Source organism: Heloderma suspectum, chromosome 3 (assembly GCF_057233095.1).
Source record: "Heloderma suspectum isolate Gila_16-S chromosome 3, 16-S_ref, whole genome shotgun sequence".
Lineage (NCBI taxonomy): Eukaryota > Metazoa > Chordata > Lepidosauria > Squamata > Helodermatidae > Heloderma > Heloderma suspectum.
In genome coordinates this window covers 225,696,358-225,712,747 of record NC_139460.1, presented here as the reverse complement: position 1 = coordinate 225,712,747, position 16,390 = coordinate 225,696,358, and the positions used below count along the sequence as shown (strand labels likewise).

The 16,390-nt window shown below is 44.7% G+C and overlaps 1 protein-coding gene across 2 annotated transcripts in view; it reads left to right on the top strand.

Moving 5' to 3' along the window:
* Window positions 1-16,390, top strand: part of LGI1 (leucine rich glioma inactivated 1) — a 45,429-nt gene that overhangs the window by 14,431 nt on the left and 14,608 nt on the right. Inside the window, exons 2-8 of one of the 2 annotated variants that reach the window (XM_084845842.1) lie at window positions 5,376-5,420; window positions 7,072-7,164; window positions 7,918-8,018; window positions 8,238-8,283; window positions 10,917-11,021; window positions 11,894-11,982; window positions 14,829-14,900. Coding sequence is in view for 1 of the 2 variants with exons in the window: in XM_084845841.1 (XP_084701967.1) it covers window positions 14,307-14,497; window positions 14,829-14,900 (263 nt within the window). In the remaining variant the exon portion in view is untranslated. Of the gene's footprint in view, window positions 1-5,375; window positions 5,421-7,071; window positions 7,165-7,917; window positions 8,019-8,237; window positions 8,284-10,916; window positions 11,022-11,893; window positions 11,983-13,577; window positions 14,498-14,828; window positions 14,901-16,390 lie in introns of those variants that run through there. The other variant, XM_084845841.1, reaches the window with a different exon arrangement.

The following is a 16,390-nucleotide window of genomic DNA, read 5'->3' as shown; positions in this document are numbered from 1 at the left end:
ATTCTGTTGGGTGATTAACCCAGGGAGAGCTCAGGGTTATTCTCTTTCTTCCCCCCCACATCCCCCACATCCCCCCATCCTGCCTTAAGCTGGCAAGAAGTCGAATGTTTTTTCTGGTGACGGAGAATGGTGATTGAACCAGAAGGAAGGGTAATCCCTTTCAGAACTGGTTGGAATTCAAAAGGGTTTATTTTGTTTATTGTGGCTGAGGTAAAACAGAACCTCAGTTAGGTTGAATTTGGCATTTGGAGAGGAACTGGTTACAAGAGCAGCACCAGGAATGTAAGCTCAGAATCCTAGAAAAGCTCACAGGAAGTTTCTGGGGCTCCTTCACATGGAGCTTTTATCCTACTATTGAGATTGGTTACTCACGGATGGGCATTTGTGAGCCCTTTAAATGATGTCATGAACCTCCAGGGTGTCTCCTGCACTATATGACCTGTATTCCGTTTTTAAATATTCCGTTTGTGGAGTAGTTGTGGAGCTTCACAACTTCGAATCTTCGAAGATCATGCCTGAATTAGAAAAAAAAAAAAAACATTGCGGAGAAGCCCCGATTCTGCGAGGATAATGCTTTAATTAAAAAAAAAACATCCGGAGCAGGGGATAGGAACTTAATCTCATTTGAAGGGAGAGAACAATCCCCTGCTCAGTGCAGGAAGCCTGATTCCCAGGCGGTCGCCCATCCAACTACTGGCCAGGGCCGACCCCACTTAGCTTCCGAGATCAGACAAGCGCGCACACATCCACCCCTTTGCTTGTTGCTGAGGGAACGGGGGCTCCTGCGGAAGCTATGTGATCAGTAGCTGGAAGAAGACATGGGGCCGTCAAGAGCTGTGATTGTACAGGAGGGAAATACAAGCACCGCTGTATATGGACAGGCAGGGGAGGGGACTATGACTGGATACGGTAGCGAAGGGGGAAAATCAGAGCACATTAAGGGGAAATACCGGGATATTCGGGTATTAAAAGCGGGAGCACGGAAGTGGGAAATTCCGGTTCCAATTCGAGGCGGGTACTGCATAGTGTGAAAGGCGGGCGGTGAAACTTTATTGGAAGCGAAAAATGGCAGTAAGTGTAGATCCAGCCTGTGTTTGAAGCATAGCAATGGCAATCAGCTTATAATTTAAAAAAAACTTTGGATCTGCTTATAATTAAAAAACAACAACTTTGAATAGGGTGTGGAGCAGTTGACATGAGGCCCCACTATAATTCCCATTTCCATCACCAGCAACCTTGAATTGTGGTACAGCACAGCTCTTCTGTGTGCACTGTGACTCAGGCAGGATGGGGCTGTCATATTGTACTGTTAAGCCTCCTGGCAACCACTGTTCTCCAGGCCCCTGGTGCACAGACTACTCCCAGCATAAGCAAGAGGGAAGCTTATACTGGACAGATGGGAAGGTGCAGGAGGGAGCTGAGGCTGCTATCAGCACCTGGCATCCTGAGGTAACTGTCAGGCTCCAGAACCCCAGTGGTGGTCCCAGCGCTGATATGTTTCTTAGGGATGTCAGAGAATTCCGCCATAGATCTCAGTGAGGCCGAATGCCAGTGCATTCAGCCCCCCGAACTCCGTGGCGGAACGGCCTGCCACACCCCCCCCGCCCCCACGCGGATCCCCCCCGGGACGAGACTTACCTGGGGCGGATCTTCCGGGCGGCGGCGGCTCTGGCGGTGGCGGCTGGTCTTCCGCCATTTTCAGTCTTGTAAAAGAAAAAAAAAAAACGACGTGATAGGCTATGTAAAGATTTATGTAGCCTATCATGGCTGGGATTAAAAAAAAAAAAACCTGACGTGATAGGCTACGTAAAGATTTACGTAGCCTATCATGGCTGGGTTAAAAAAAAAAAAATGACGTGATAGGCTACGTAAAGATTTACGTAGCCTATCATGGCTGGGTTTAAAAAAAACAAACAAACCGCGTACGCAAATGGCGGCGGCTACGGCCACCGCCATTTGCGTTCCTTATTTGTAGCTGTCTTAGTCTAAGTAAATATTTATGTAGACTATGATGGTGAAAATAAAGGGGAACACAATAGCGTAGCGGGTGCTATTTGCGTCCCTTTTTGATTCGCCGTTTTAGCCTACGTAAATATTTACGTAGGCTAAAACGGTGAATCAAAAAGGGACGCAAATAGCGCCCACTACACTATTTGCGTTCCCCTTTATTTTCACCATCATAGTCTACATAAATATTTACGTAGATTAACACGGCCAAAAATAAGGAACGCAAATGGCGGCGGCGGTAGCCCCTGCCATTTGCGTACGTGGTGGTTGTTTTTTTCCCCAGAGCCCTCCGCGGCCGGAAATCCGGCTGCGGACGGCTCTGGCCTGGCCTGGCCGGCTGCTCCGCGGAGCTGCCATGGTGCACATCCAGCCGTGGAGGATTCTGGGGGGGAGGAACGGATCGCCTCCCCCCCCCGTCGAGGATTCCGGGGGGGATGGGTGGAATGCCTCCCCCCCCCATCAACATAATCCGCGGAAAGGTAAGTGACTTTCGTACATCCCTATTCTTACTCCACTCATTGTTTTTTCCTCCTGGCCTGGCACTCCAAGGAGCAGTAGGCAGTCTAGCTGTCATTTAAATTCCACAGTGTCCTGGAGCAACACTGCATCTGGGGTATTCTGGGAAATTTAAATGACAGCTAAACCCAGCAGTCTGGATCTGCTTGGAGCCCTTGTGCTGCCACTGGTGGCACTATAGGGCACTGGAGGCCACTTTGCTCAGGGGTTCCCTAAACCTGGAGTCAGCCATGATACTAGGCCCCATAGGAGCCCTCTGCTCTCTGTGCACTCAGGATGTTGGATTGTGGCCCACATTTGAAATGGTAGATACCTTCCGTGTTTGTAGCAAAAACAACTCTTAAAGACTATCACATTTATAGTGGCAGGAGTTTTCACCAGATAGCACACATTCTATTCCTATGACAAAGTGGGAATTTGTCTATGGGCATTTCTACACTAGCCTAACATCCTGCATTTAAAACAGGACTTTCTGCTTCCATTTTAAATGCAGGATCACCACTTAGTCACTTACTCCCTTTACATGTGCTTCCCCCCACCCCGTATCTGAGTCTTCCATCTCGTTCCTCTTCTTGCCGCTTTAAGTCTTTTCACAGAGGAAACTGAAGCGGAACACAAGGGGGTAATTTAATAGTTCATTATCTGCGATCTATTTAAAAATGGAACAAAGGGCATTTAGTGCAGGAGGGTCATGACAGGGTCACGGCGTCATGGAAAGAGCCCGCAAACTTCCATGAAGGAGCAATCTCAATCACAGAATAAAAGCCCAGTGTGAAGGAGCCCTATGAAAGCTTAAGACACACCAAAAAATGTTAGTCTTTACAGTTCAGCAGGGCTCATCATGAGGCATTTATCGTGTACTCTTCATGCCCTACTCATGTTTGTTTAGGGGTTCTTTAGACAATGTTGTGACCCTCCAGTTTCGCTTCTGTGTCTAAAGAGCACTCTCAGTTAGTTTTTTTTAAGAGCAGGAGAAATGACATATTTACTTGTAAAAGCAAAAGAAAATGCTTTTTTCGCTTGTGTATTTGCACTGTTCCACTATAGCACAGTGCCACCTAATAATGAACAGTAGCTTTTCATTCATTTGTATACCTCCCAATAGCCAAATCTTTTTGGGCAGTTCACAGAGTGACAAAACACAATACAAAACCTTTACCATTCAAAAATTTAAAACAGTTTAAAAGAAAGTTAAAAACAATTGGCAATAAAAGTACTAAGATCTTTTGTTTCTAATGATATTTCAAAAAAAAAAAAAAAGCAAAAACCAACACCCTTGCATCAAAGTGTTGGTAATATGCACATTTATTTAAATTTAATAAATCAGTCAATTAATTTGTTAAAAGGCAGATGAATAATCAATTAAACTTGTTTAGGATGCAATCTTATGCATCTTTAGACAGAAAAAAGTCCTACAGTGTCCCCTGGCTGGGGAATGCTGGGAGTTGTAGGACTTTTTCTGTCTAAACATGCATAGGATTGTGCCTTTGATCTACTGGAAGTCTCAGAACATATTCCTAACAAAGTGAGCCTGAACATTCTTATATACAAAGGGTGAGGTTTGGCTGGGTTTCTTGTTCTGATGTGTTTATTTCCTCCACTAACATTCTAATAGTTTAACTGGCAGATATTCAGAATCAGTTGCCAGAAGCAATTACGTAAGTACATAAAGCCTAATTCCAAACTGCACTACGATATAGCCAAATCTATATGACAGGTATGGCCGATTAGAAACTTTTAATATCTACTAGATACTAGTCATGATTGTTTTAATTTAAGACACGTCTGACAAATAGGAATGAACTAAACCCATTTAAAATAATGCAGATGTAATGGTTGTCCTTTATCTCTTAAACCGAACTTCCCCAACCTGGTGTCCTCCAGATGTGCTTGACTACAAGTAGGAGTTGTGCCAGGAGTTGTAGCACATCTGGAGGGCACCAGGTTGGGGAAGGTTTTCTCAAACGGAAGCATAATTAGGGCACCTGAGTTGGAGTGATCTGGACTGGGGCCTGAAACGTGTCTCGTATTATATAATGTTTTCTTTTCACTTGGAGTAATTGTATACTCAAGGTGGTAAATGAAAAGCCATATGTCAGCTTGCTGGGAAGCTTAGAGAAGGCAGAAGGCCTGCCAGTACAGCAGCCTCTAACTGGCTCTCTGCCTTTAGCCTCAAAGCATTTCCTTCCCTTGAATTCTGCAGGTTGGGAAGGAAGAAACTGGAGACATGGGACTCTGTCCAGCTCAGTCAGTCAGTTGATTTTATTGCATATAACCATAGGTCCTTACAGTTTTGCCAGAGAGAGAGAGAGTCACAAAAAGAAAGAAAAAAAGTTGAACTCTGTCCAGCTATTGCTGTTGATTAGTAGCAACAAGCATGTTCTTTGCTCCAAGCTTCTCAGCTTTCTCATTGTAGAGCAGACTATCTGTGCTGTGAGAGTATGAAATTTCAGCAGCAGAACCTATATCCAGGTATCCAACTATTTTTAACTCAGCTCAGGTTTTACCAACCACCTTCCAAGTGGGTAGTTCTGGGGTAACTACTGTTTTATACTATAACCTTTCTGTCCTCTCTCTCTCTCTCTCTCTCTCTCTCTGCCTCTGTCTCTGTCTCTCTCTCTCTCACTCGCTGTCTCTGTACTGTCTATATAAGGTCAGATGGACCAGGGCTAGAAGTCAGTGGAAAATTGGAAGCCTGACTCCGGTCCAGAGATTACCAGTTTTACAGTGCTGCTCTTGGGTTGGGGGAATCCTTCCTTCCAGGCAGAGAGGTGGAAATGAAATACTGAGAGAAGCAAGTTTATGTCTCTAAGGAATAGTCTGGCGTCATTCCACCTTCTTTTGTTTCTAAGGGCTGTTTCAGGTCACCCGGCTGCAGGAGCAAAGAAGTAACCAAGGTAAGCCTCATCTAGATTTGTACATCTAAGAGGCGGCATGGCAAAAGCTCAGATTCATGAAGAGAGGTGGCAGCTTCAATCTTAATAGGTTTTGCAGAATGTACATGACGGCATTCTTCTTGTTGCCAGGCTACAGTAGCCACCTAGCTGTCACAGTAAGAGCAGCAGAACACCAAATGAATACAGGAAAATTCAAAATGAGCAAATACACTCAGGGGCGTTTCTTGGGGGTTGGGGTTGAACAGGGCAACTGCCTTGGGTGCCAAATTCTGGGGGCAGCAAATGACCCCCTGGATGTGGTGGCAGCAGCAGCTATGTGATGATGGCATGGCAGCAGCACTCCAGGTCTTCCTAGCCAGTGATAGGAGCTGCAGCTGCAGCCACATGCCCCTCTGCTACAGAGAACCATGAGTGAAACAGAAGCCCAATGCCTGGCTTTGAGGGGTTCTCAGAGTGAAGCACCGGCCTGCCCGGCACCCCAGAGAGCCGCCTTGGGAGCTCACCTGATGGTCAGTGCCTGGCCCAGCTCTCCGAAGCACCACCCGCCCAATGCCTAGCTCTGAGAATCCCTATGGGGCAGGGTAGGTTCTCCGGGAAGCTCCACCGGCTGCTTCCTTGCCATGGCAAATTCCATAGCAGACAAGCAGCCTCCAAGGCTCTCTCGAGAGCCCACCTGGTGGCAGCCGCAATACCTCACTGTGAGGGGTCCTTCCTCATAGCAAGGCATTCTGGGTGAGGTGGCCCTGGAGACTGCCTGTGCTCCCACAGCACAGGCAGTCTCCAGGGCCATCTCACGCAGATTGCCTCATGAGGAAGAATCCTTCGTGGTGAGCAAGGCAATCAGGCAGGCCATGGCCAGGGTGGAAGACAGAAGAGTGAAGGATGGTGGTGGCCAAAGGGGGTGGGGTAAAGGGAAAGAGGAGGATGAGGACGTAGCCAGGGGGATGCATGCAGAAGGGAAAGAGAGGAGGAGGAAGAGGAGGCGACAGTGCTGCCAAGTGGTTGGTGGGTAGGAGGAAGGTGTGGTGTGATGGGCAATGGTGACAGCTGTTGCCGGAGCAGGCAAGTGGCAGCATGTCTGCCTATATGGTGCCAAAATATCACCTTGCCTAGGGCACCAAAATAGGTCCTGAATACAATGTATAAAACAGTCTGACTTCTCAGAGGACTGTATTCCAGAAGCTCAGACCATTATTCCTAGCCTGAGTTTAAGCAAATGTTCTTTAGTAGTGCACTGGCTGGTCTCCACCAGCAATATCAAACCGGAGCAGAGACTCTTAAGGCCAGTGCAGGTTTATCTCTACGAAGTGGAAGTCCTGGCTGTCCAGTGGACACTTCCACAAAACAAAAAAAGTCACAGTTTTCCAAAATGATTAAAAGATTGCCATAATCATCCCTAAACTATGTTAGAACACAGCAAAGCCCCATAGACTCCTAACAGCTTAAAATCATGAAGTAGCAGAACCAGGTTCATGCTAGAGGGAACTTCTGTGCCAGCACCTTTTTTGAAACACCACTGTCATATATGAAACGCACAACTAGCCAAGAAAATGGGCACTCACACAAGCTGTAGAAACATGCTGGACCATGCTGTTTTATTGAAAACGTGCCTGGAGAATGGCTAATGCAGGAAATGTCATCCTCTCCCCAGAATCAGGTATGTGAATCACAGCCCTACCATTAGACAGAGTGAGGAATCTCCCTATGGCAGCTGATTTTGGATGTCATGAACAGGCAAGAAATGGTTAGTTATTTAATGTATTGTTATTGTATTGTACTGCCAGAGATGGGGAATGGAGGTCATGGGATTTTCTATCTCAGGTGCTAAAATAACTTGGCTGGCACTGGGTACCATGAAGAAACATTGTATTTTTATCTGTTTCATTATGTTTTGTAATGTTTATATTCTTTGCATGAGGTTATAATTCAGGGCTGGGAATTTAGGGAAATCTAGTCTGAGTTCAGGGAAATATAGTCTATTAAGAGCTTATTTAGTTGGGGAAAACTCACTTATTAGGAATGGTAACCTAGGATATTTAATAAATGCAGTTAAGCAATCCTATCCTATTACTTGGAAAGTAACACTTTATTCTCTTGTATAATCATTAGCATAATAAACATCTTAATTTTATAACAGATTCCAGAAGGCAGCCATGCTAGTCTCTTGAAGCAAAACCAACAACCTTAAAGACTAAATGGCACCTTAAAGACTAACACATTTATTCTGGCATAAGCTTTCCTGGACTATAGCCATGGACTATAGCCATCATATACATGGAGGTTTATATACAGTACATATGTGGGACAGGGTTGGGGGAGGGAGAGAGAATTCTAAACAGCGAGGTCAGAAGGAAGTTACATGTAGAAAGTTACAATCTCATTATTAACAGTGGTCATTCATAGCGCAGTTGTTGCTAATAATACAAACATCCTGGTATTAGGTAAGCCAATTAACACATGCAGTTGTATTTTTAAAAATCCTTTATCTTGATTCCAGCCTCATGTGATAGAATTAAGCCTGTTGATGGATTCCAGCTCAGCAGTCCCTCACTGTAATCTCCCTTTGAACTGCCTTTGTTCCACAGTGGTCATTTTAAGGTCAGTGACAGAGTGGTGTCAATCCCATGCCTACACCATAGTAACCAGGATACTGGGTTTCGAAAAGGTACAAAGGGTGATATTTGGTGGCAGCGGTTAAAGGAGTTATAGCTGAGGCAGTCTTGTGGCAGGGGGTTCCATATTCCCAAGTCTCAAAAGTGGGGAAAAGGCTACCCTAACTGATATGCTCTCTTCTTCTCCATCTTTCTCTCCCTCCAGGCTCCAGGACTTTGCTGAGCAGCATAACTTCAAGTCCCCGTACCCTGTGAGAGCATATGGATGGGTGTGATACAGAGAGGGGGAAGGGAATGACCCTGCTTTTCCAGGGTTCCGGGGCTAATTTATACATATAGATGCAAATTTAGAAATAATTATAATATAAATCGAAATACAGTACATCTCATCATACTGTGGGAGACTGTGACTTGTTGACCTGTGTGCTTTGCTCAGTCTGCTGTCCAGGTGCTGTTGGTGGGCAACTTCAAGGCCCAGTGCTTCCTTCTGATGGTTCTTCCTCTTTAAACTGGGTTTGGACTGGACAGAACTTAAAACAGAGGACTCTGTCAAAATGGAGGGCATTCCTCTGGCAGTCCTTCAAATAGAGGACTGTCCTCTGTAAAAGACATCACTGGCCACCCTACCTCTGCAGATGCCCAGTGATGCTGACCCCCTGATGCCGGTCATGGCCCTAACCTCTCTGCTCCTTTCCAAAGCCATGTATGGATTTTGAGCATCTAGGCACTGGACACAAATCTTCAATTCCTAAAATGTTCAGGTAATAAATGGTTGTGAGAGCTTGTTTCACCAGCAAAAGCAGGAAAGTAAGAAACAAGGAAGAAATCAACCGAGGCACCTCAACAGAAAGCCTCAGCAGAAAGTTTGTTTCCCCACAAAGAGTCAGGGAGGTTGTGGTGACTGAGCTGATAATTGGGAAACCAGATTTTCACAACTAACATTTGAGTGAGCCATTAAAAATCCACACAGCCCACTTAATCTTATAAACAGATTGAAGACAAAACAAAGCAGATGCCCTGCTTGGCAGTAATGAGAATATAAACTTTATGGCCCCATAATAAAAAAATAAACCATTGTAACATTGAGGCTTGTGGTTAAACCAGGTTGTGGGAAGCAAGCTTTTCAGTTCTGTCATCCTAAGGTAGAAAATGTGAATAAAGAAATAAGGTTCTGTAGTATTATGCATGGACAGAGGAAGATGTATGAAGAAGGTGTGTGTGTGCGTGCGTGCATGCACATGCATGCACATGCATGCACACATGCACACATGTATGCGTGTAGAGAGAGGGGCATTAAATGGGAAAACCTGCAACATTTCATTGTCATCATAGGATTGAGGGTGCTTCCAGATGGCTTCCTCCTTAACAGGGTTTTTTTGTTGTAGAGAAAAGCGACCAGAGAAGTGGTAAGAAAGCATGGGAGTGCTACAAGGGAAAGACAATTTTGTCTGGACCCCCTGTAAAATTTCTTGAATGAGACAGGGTGATTGCCATTGCCAATTGAAGCCTCATCTGGAAGCACTATCAGAGTGTGTTCAGAAGAGGCTTAAAGAAAAGCCTAGTCCATTTAGAGCTGTGTAGTGTTAGTAGGGATGTCAGAGAATTCTGCAACGGATCTCGGTGAGGCCAAATGCCAGTGCATTCGGCCCCCCGAAATCCATTGCGGAACGGCCTGCCGCCACCCCCGTCCCCTGCGGATCCCCCCCAGGACGAGACTTACCTGGGGCGGATGTTCCGGACAGCGGCGGCTCCAGCGGCGGCTTGGGCGGTGGCGGCAGCTGGTCTTCCGACCAGCTGCCACCACCGCCATTTGCAGTCTGGTCTTTTTCTTTCCTTTTTTTCCCCCCATAGACGTGATAGGCTACGTAAAGACTTACGTAGCCTATCACGTCTGGGTTTAAAAAAAAAAAAAAAGGCATACGCAAATGGCGGCGGCTACAGCTTTTCACCGTCTTAGTCTACGTCAATATTTACGTAGACTAAGACAAAGAAAAGAAAGGGGAACGCAAATAGCGCCCACTATGCTATTTGCATTCCCCTTTCTTTTCTTCGTCTTAGTCTACGTCAATATTGACGTAGACTAAGATGGCGAAAAATAAGGAACGCCCGCCGCTACAGGCGCCGCCGTTTGCGTACATGTTTTTGTTTTTACCCAGAGCCCTCTGCGGCTGGGAATCCGTCTGCGGACGGCCCTGGCCTGGGCCTGGCTGGCTGCTCCACAGAGCTGCCGCGGAGCACAGCCGGCTGTCAAGGATTCTGGGGGGGAGGACCGGATCGCCTCCGCCCCATCGAGGATTCTGGGGGGGAAGGACGGAACGCCTCCCCCCCGACCATGAACAGAATCCGCAAAAAAGTAAGTGACTTCCGTACATCCCTAAGTGTTAGTGATTATTTAAATGGATTTATCTATTTATTTACACACATATGCACACACACACATTTGTCAGGCACCAGTGCTCAAACCAAGAGTCCTTCGGATCCATGCTTGAATTACAGGGGACCTAGCCATTGCCTTTACATTTGTGGCACCCTCCTTAGCTAATATGTTGAGAAGGATATGGAGGGTGATGATTTGGCTAACATGGCTGGGGGTCAGGCTTGTGAATTTCAAGAAAGGCCTTCCAACCTTTCCCCCCTAATTCAAGCACTGCTCTAGATCAGGCCTTTGTTCCCTGCACCCTGCATCGCCAGCTGCAGGCAGTTCAAGCCAAGACACTCACAAAGCATCCCAGAATGGCCTGGAGAATCCATTGAAACCAGAAGGCCATCCCACACCACTATTTGATATTAAGCTCCTGGATCAGTTGCATTCCCTCAGTGTGGCCGATTTGGGAGATAATCTATGTGCAGGTTCTCTCTCTCTCTCTCTCTCTCTCTCTCTCAGACTACTGGGTTTTCCCCACCTGCCTGCTGCCTGCTGCCTGCTTGGCTACATACTGCTTGCCTGCCACCATACTGCCTGCCCCAAGGAACCTGCCTGCTCTTGGCCGTGAGTTCTTGACATTATATCTGCCAAGGAGGGTGAAGCAGGCCACAGTTTACCTATAACCGGTGGTGCTTCAAGGTGGAGAGCTCCTAGCATTACCACTCAGGGCTTCTTCACATGGAGCTTTTATCCTGCTATTAAGATTGGTTACTCACAGAAGTTTGCGGGTCCTTTAGATGTCGCTGTCAACCTCCAGGGTGTCTCCGGAACTAAATGACCTTTATTCCATTTTTTAAAAGATCAGAGATAATGAGCTATCAAATTACAGTGTTTGAGTTCCGCTTGAGTTCCTTGAAAAAGGAAAACCCACAAAAAGGGGAGGTAGAACACAGCACCATCTAGTGGCTGTATTATGAAACATATGGAAGACTCAGATAAGTGGGGAAAGGAAGTCAGTGTAAAGGGGGTCTATTGTGATCCTGCATTCAAAATGGAAGCAGAAAGCCCCATTTTAAATGCGGGATTTTAGCCTGGTGTAGAAATGCTCTCCAAAGGGGTTATGTAGCTATTCCGTCTTTTCTCCTTAATGGATTTTCTGCATTAAGGAAAAAGACAGAAAATGTGGTGAGAAAACATGGAAGGGTTACAAACTGAAAACAGTGTCATTTGGATCCCTTGTAAAATTCTGTGAATAAGGTAGGATGATTGCACAGTAAAAGCCTTGCCTGGAAGCACATCATCTCTGTTCCTTGTGTGCTAAGAGCACCCACACACACATGCGCACACACACACCCAACTCTATCCACTTGCCAATTTACTGGACCTGCTCCCAACATTGCTGTCCTTGGCTCAATGGACTGTGCTACCACTGCTTACCAACCCTGTATTGCCCCGTGGGACTTAATAATAAATGAGTTTCTGTTCTTTCTCTATAGGATTACCCCTAGCCTGAACCTGGCTAGCACAAGCCGATGAAGGCAGGGACAGATATGAGATTTGGCAGCATGAGACCCATTTACTAAAGGTTTACAGATGCTAGATGTTCAGCTTCATAATAATAGCACTGCATGTTTCATTCTCTAACTCTTGGTGATGCACACCCCTCCCAAAATCCATGCCCCATCAAAATTTCTAATCACAGTTGCACCTCGAGACTTTATTCTTATAAAGAAAAATAATTTGATCGATGCCTGTTCAGTGGCTATGGTGCTCTAGGAACCAATCTTTTTCCTTCGCATCTGAATTAATGGAATTATACTAAAGACAGAATTGATCCATTCATTTTCTCTTGTCATGACTATGCATCTGAAGTTCAAGCTGTCAAGAGTATTCTTTATGGAGCAGCAGAAGTACTGAAAATCCATTGCATATAGAGGCCTCCACCACAACCAGTGTGCATGGTGCTTTAAAGAGTACAAGAGAACAACTCCCTGCTCCAAGGTGCTTACAATATAAAATTTGATGTAGGGAAACAACAGAGGAAGGCAATGGGAGTAAGGCAGGGTAAACAGGGAAAGAATATGTGATTGTTTCAATTATATGTGCTTGGTCACAGACTCGGTTGCAGTAGCAGCTGATCCTCTGGACCAGACTACCCATGATGCATGACGGGCAGTTCCATATTTTCTCCTGCCAACATTTTTTTCTTAATAAAAAGTAGTTCATAGCAGGCTGGTATCAGAAGCAGAAAATACAGGCTGCTTAAGCCCAACCATTACTCCCATTTGTCTGCTCAAAATTGCCACCTCTCACTTGTCAGGGGAAAGATACAGGGTAAGAAAAGGGTGAGGCAGCCCATCACTCCCTCAATGGTCCTCCGCTCCTGATTTTAGCCTCCCATGGCTGCTTTTAATTGAAAAACATACTGTCACTCAGAAGAATCATGTGACTGTCTCCTACACGTTGTTTGTCCCTTTCTCTGCTGAAGAAGAACCTACTCATTTCATCTCTCTGTCTCTGGGCCAGCAGGCTAGCTTCACTTCAGGAATGTTATGTTTAAGTACAGCTGTATGATTGATGTACAAATCTGTTCTAAATTCAGATGGATCTTTAAGGATCTCCTAGTTATAATGTAGTGATAAGAGTTGGTGTAATGAATGTAACTTTTAAACAGCCCCCATTCCCTCACAGTCCTTAATTTCTAGGGAAAGTGATGCCATGGCTCAAACTTGTTTGGATACAACATCCTCTAATCTGGGAACCTTCTCCCTGCCCTCAATCCCTGATGTATGAAGACTCCTACTTCAACGATTAGGCAAATGCACACTGAACATGCGCAGGGCACTTCCATCTATTCATATGTTCCAGGGTTAAGCCTTGGCTTTAGAAACAAATGCTGAGGCTTCTGCCTTACACAGATTAAGCCCTGCTCCTTTACCTCTTTCTAAGGGTGACACACCACCACCACACCAAATAAACAGGCTTCCAAAATAAATGGTCTGCACTATGGTTCACTTCAACGCCAGCCCCGGCTGTTGTACATTAACATCACAAAAGATGCAAGAAAGATAAAAGCATTCGGCTGGGTGTTTTGTCTGAGAGCAAAGGGGTATTTTCTTCACAATGACAGTTGTAGGCATTCTCGGTAATAGGTTTCATGTGTGCCTGTTTGTTTTGCAGTGACACAAGCTTGTTCAATGAAAGCAAAGGCAAAATCCCACTTTGTGTGTGTGTGTTTTGCAATGATGCTTTGGATGCTATCACTCGATTTCTTTTCCGAACGAAGAGTGCCTTTCTCCTCCTCCTGACACTTGGCATATGCAATTCCCAAAGGATATTTTACCCAGGTGGAGGGATCCAGTAAAAGATGACCGATCTCTTCCCCCACCCTCGTCCTAACAAATACACACTCCGCTGCACGCCCACGCACCGACCGACCCACCCACCCACCAACCAGGAAAGCATAACATTGTACTATTTTTGGCAACAAGAAGAGGGCCTCCCCTAAGAAAAGTGAAAGCCGTGTATGCTCGCAGTTGCGTCACTTTGCAACCTAAGGCTGCGTTGTGCTCAGTGTTTTTTTGCGGTGATGCGAGTCCTCTTTGCTTCTACAGCTGGTTGGACACCCCCCCCCCCCCCGGTCTTCCAGCACCTCGCAGGTCCCCTTTCTGAGCAGTACGCTGCCTGAGTGAATTGAAAGAAATATACGGATCAGCTGCAGGTTTCTAGCTACAAAAACACATTCAGAGGGAAAGAGACAGAAAAGGGGCTGGAAACAAGAAACACAGACAGAAAGAAATATTGCTTGATCTCATAGAAAGACATTCAACGGCTGCATAAAGAAAAAACCCTGTTCATGTTTTGGGATATTATTCTTTCAACTGGCTGGAACCAGAGCGGATTAAAAGAATGGGAAATGCCAGCAAACCCTTTAGAAGAATTGCTTCTTTCCTATGCCTTTTATCTGCACTGTTGCTGACTGAAGGGAGCAAACCAGGAAAGACAACATGTCCTGCGTGGTGTACTTGTACCAAAGATAATGCTTTATGTGAAAATGCCAGAGCTATTCCACGCAGCATTCCGCCTGACGTTATCTCACTGTAAGGGCTGTAAGCATTTGGTTCTTTAATGTATATTTAAAATAAAGCTCGCGTGTGTGGGGTTTACAGTGGTGGCTGGAAGATGCCTGCAGTAGTTCAAAACCAGCCTGGGGGAGGGGGGGAGAGATTGTTAAATGTTGTCTCTCTAAATGCAGCTATGACATCTCTTTACATTATTGTATTTTTCTGAGTGATGTGAAAGTTATAACATCCTTTAAAAAAAAATGTAATGCCTAGTGACTATGACAAAAAATGGTCCTTCAAGGCACAGACCAAAATTACTATTTTGTGAGCTTATGTTAATGTAAGGTCTGTTTTCTTTTCCTTCCAGATCCTTTGTAAGATCTGCTTTTACTAAAATCCCAGAAAAGAGTTTTGTCTTCTCACCATCTCTGCAACTTCTGTGAGAAAGATTTATATTCTGATTACTTGTTATGAAACGTGTATCTCAAAGTACTACACTAACAGGCTTTGATACTTGTTTTATAAGAAATAGCTAGTGCAGATCTATTATGTAACAAAATGCACCTAGTGCTTTCAGTAAAGGTAATTAAAGGTGTGTCATGCCTAGCACATTATTTTTTAACTGCACAGATTATCCTATTTAGTGTTCATTAATTATCTTTATCTTTATCATAATTACAACCAGTGGCATTTACCTGGCAATATTAATTGGCTAGACTAAATTATGATGCCTGATTTTTGTTATGGAAGATAAGTTCCCATTTGGGGTTCTTCAGTCACATAAATTGTACTTCGAAGGCCTGAAAATCATAATGGGTCATCGTAATTAATTTTTGACACTTTCAGAATTTGCTACTGGTAAGATGTTAAGAGTTGTTGCTGACTAAATAGACTGGCTCCTTTCAGAATCGAAACATGAATTTCAGTGGGACAATTCTGCAAGCAAAACTCTTTTTTTCACTTGGATAGATGTTTCACATTTCTTTGGGCAGAAGCTAGATTTGTCCCTTCTTCTCCATTTAAAATAGTGACCTGTGTAAAAATGAAAGAGAGTTTATGTTTTATGCAATAAGTATAGCCCAGAAATATTTCTTTGGAGAGCACATTTGATTCAGAAGAAGAATCTATACTTGTATAAAAAAGAAACATAGATCTAGTTCACATATAGCGATGACCCAGAGTATGGGTTGAGTATGGGTTCTTGTTGAATCGCGGGTTCTTGTTGAATTGCAGGTTGTCATTACATGTGAATCCTGCACTATGATTTAACTATGGGTTGTTAACCACAAACAACCCAGAGTTCACAACCCAACAACAAACCATGGGTTCTCTTCCTAGGTTGTTCATGGATAACAACCCATTCTTAAACCATAGTGCAGGAGTCTCATGTAACAACAACCCACAATTCAACAACAACCCATACTCCGAGTTGTCATTACATGTGAACCATAGAAAGATATGGCCCGTAAACATGGCAGAATAGGTTCAGAAACCTGTCAGGAAATATTTTCACTCAGTTTTCAAAAAGAAAACTAGGTATGTGTACATGCTTGTAGGAGAAATTATATGAGGTGGTCCACTACATAATTTTGCTTCATTATGAAGCATTATACTCTGTTCGAACATTAAATCTGTTTAGTTCACATGCTCATGTCCTGATAGTTGATACCATGACCCTTCCTCTCCTTGTCTACTGTCATGGGAGCGGATAAGAAGGCATGTGTACAGAGTAAGGTTTTGAATCCAGGACAAATGAGTAAATATAGTTACCATGGAAACCTTTATGTTGTCCCTGTACACATTATCCCACACAAGCTTTTTAGGAGTAAGAACATATTACAAAAAGGGCAAAATCTACACATCATCTGTGTTGGGAAAAAGAGATGGTGGCAGTCTCTGTATCTGGTTGTTTGTGTGCCCATAAAGGGA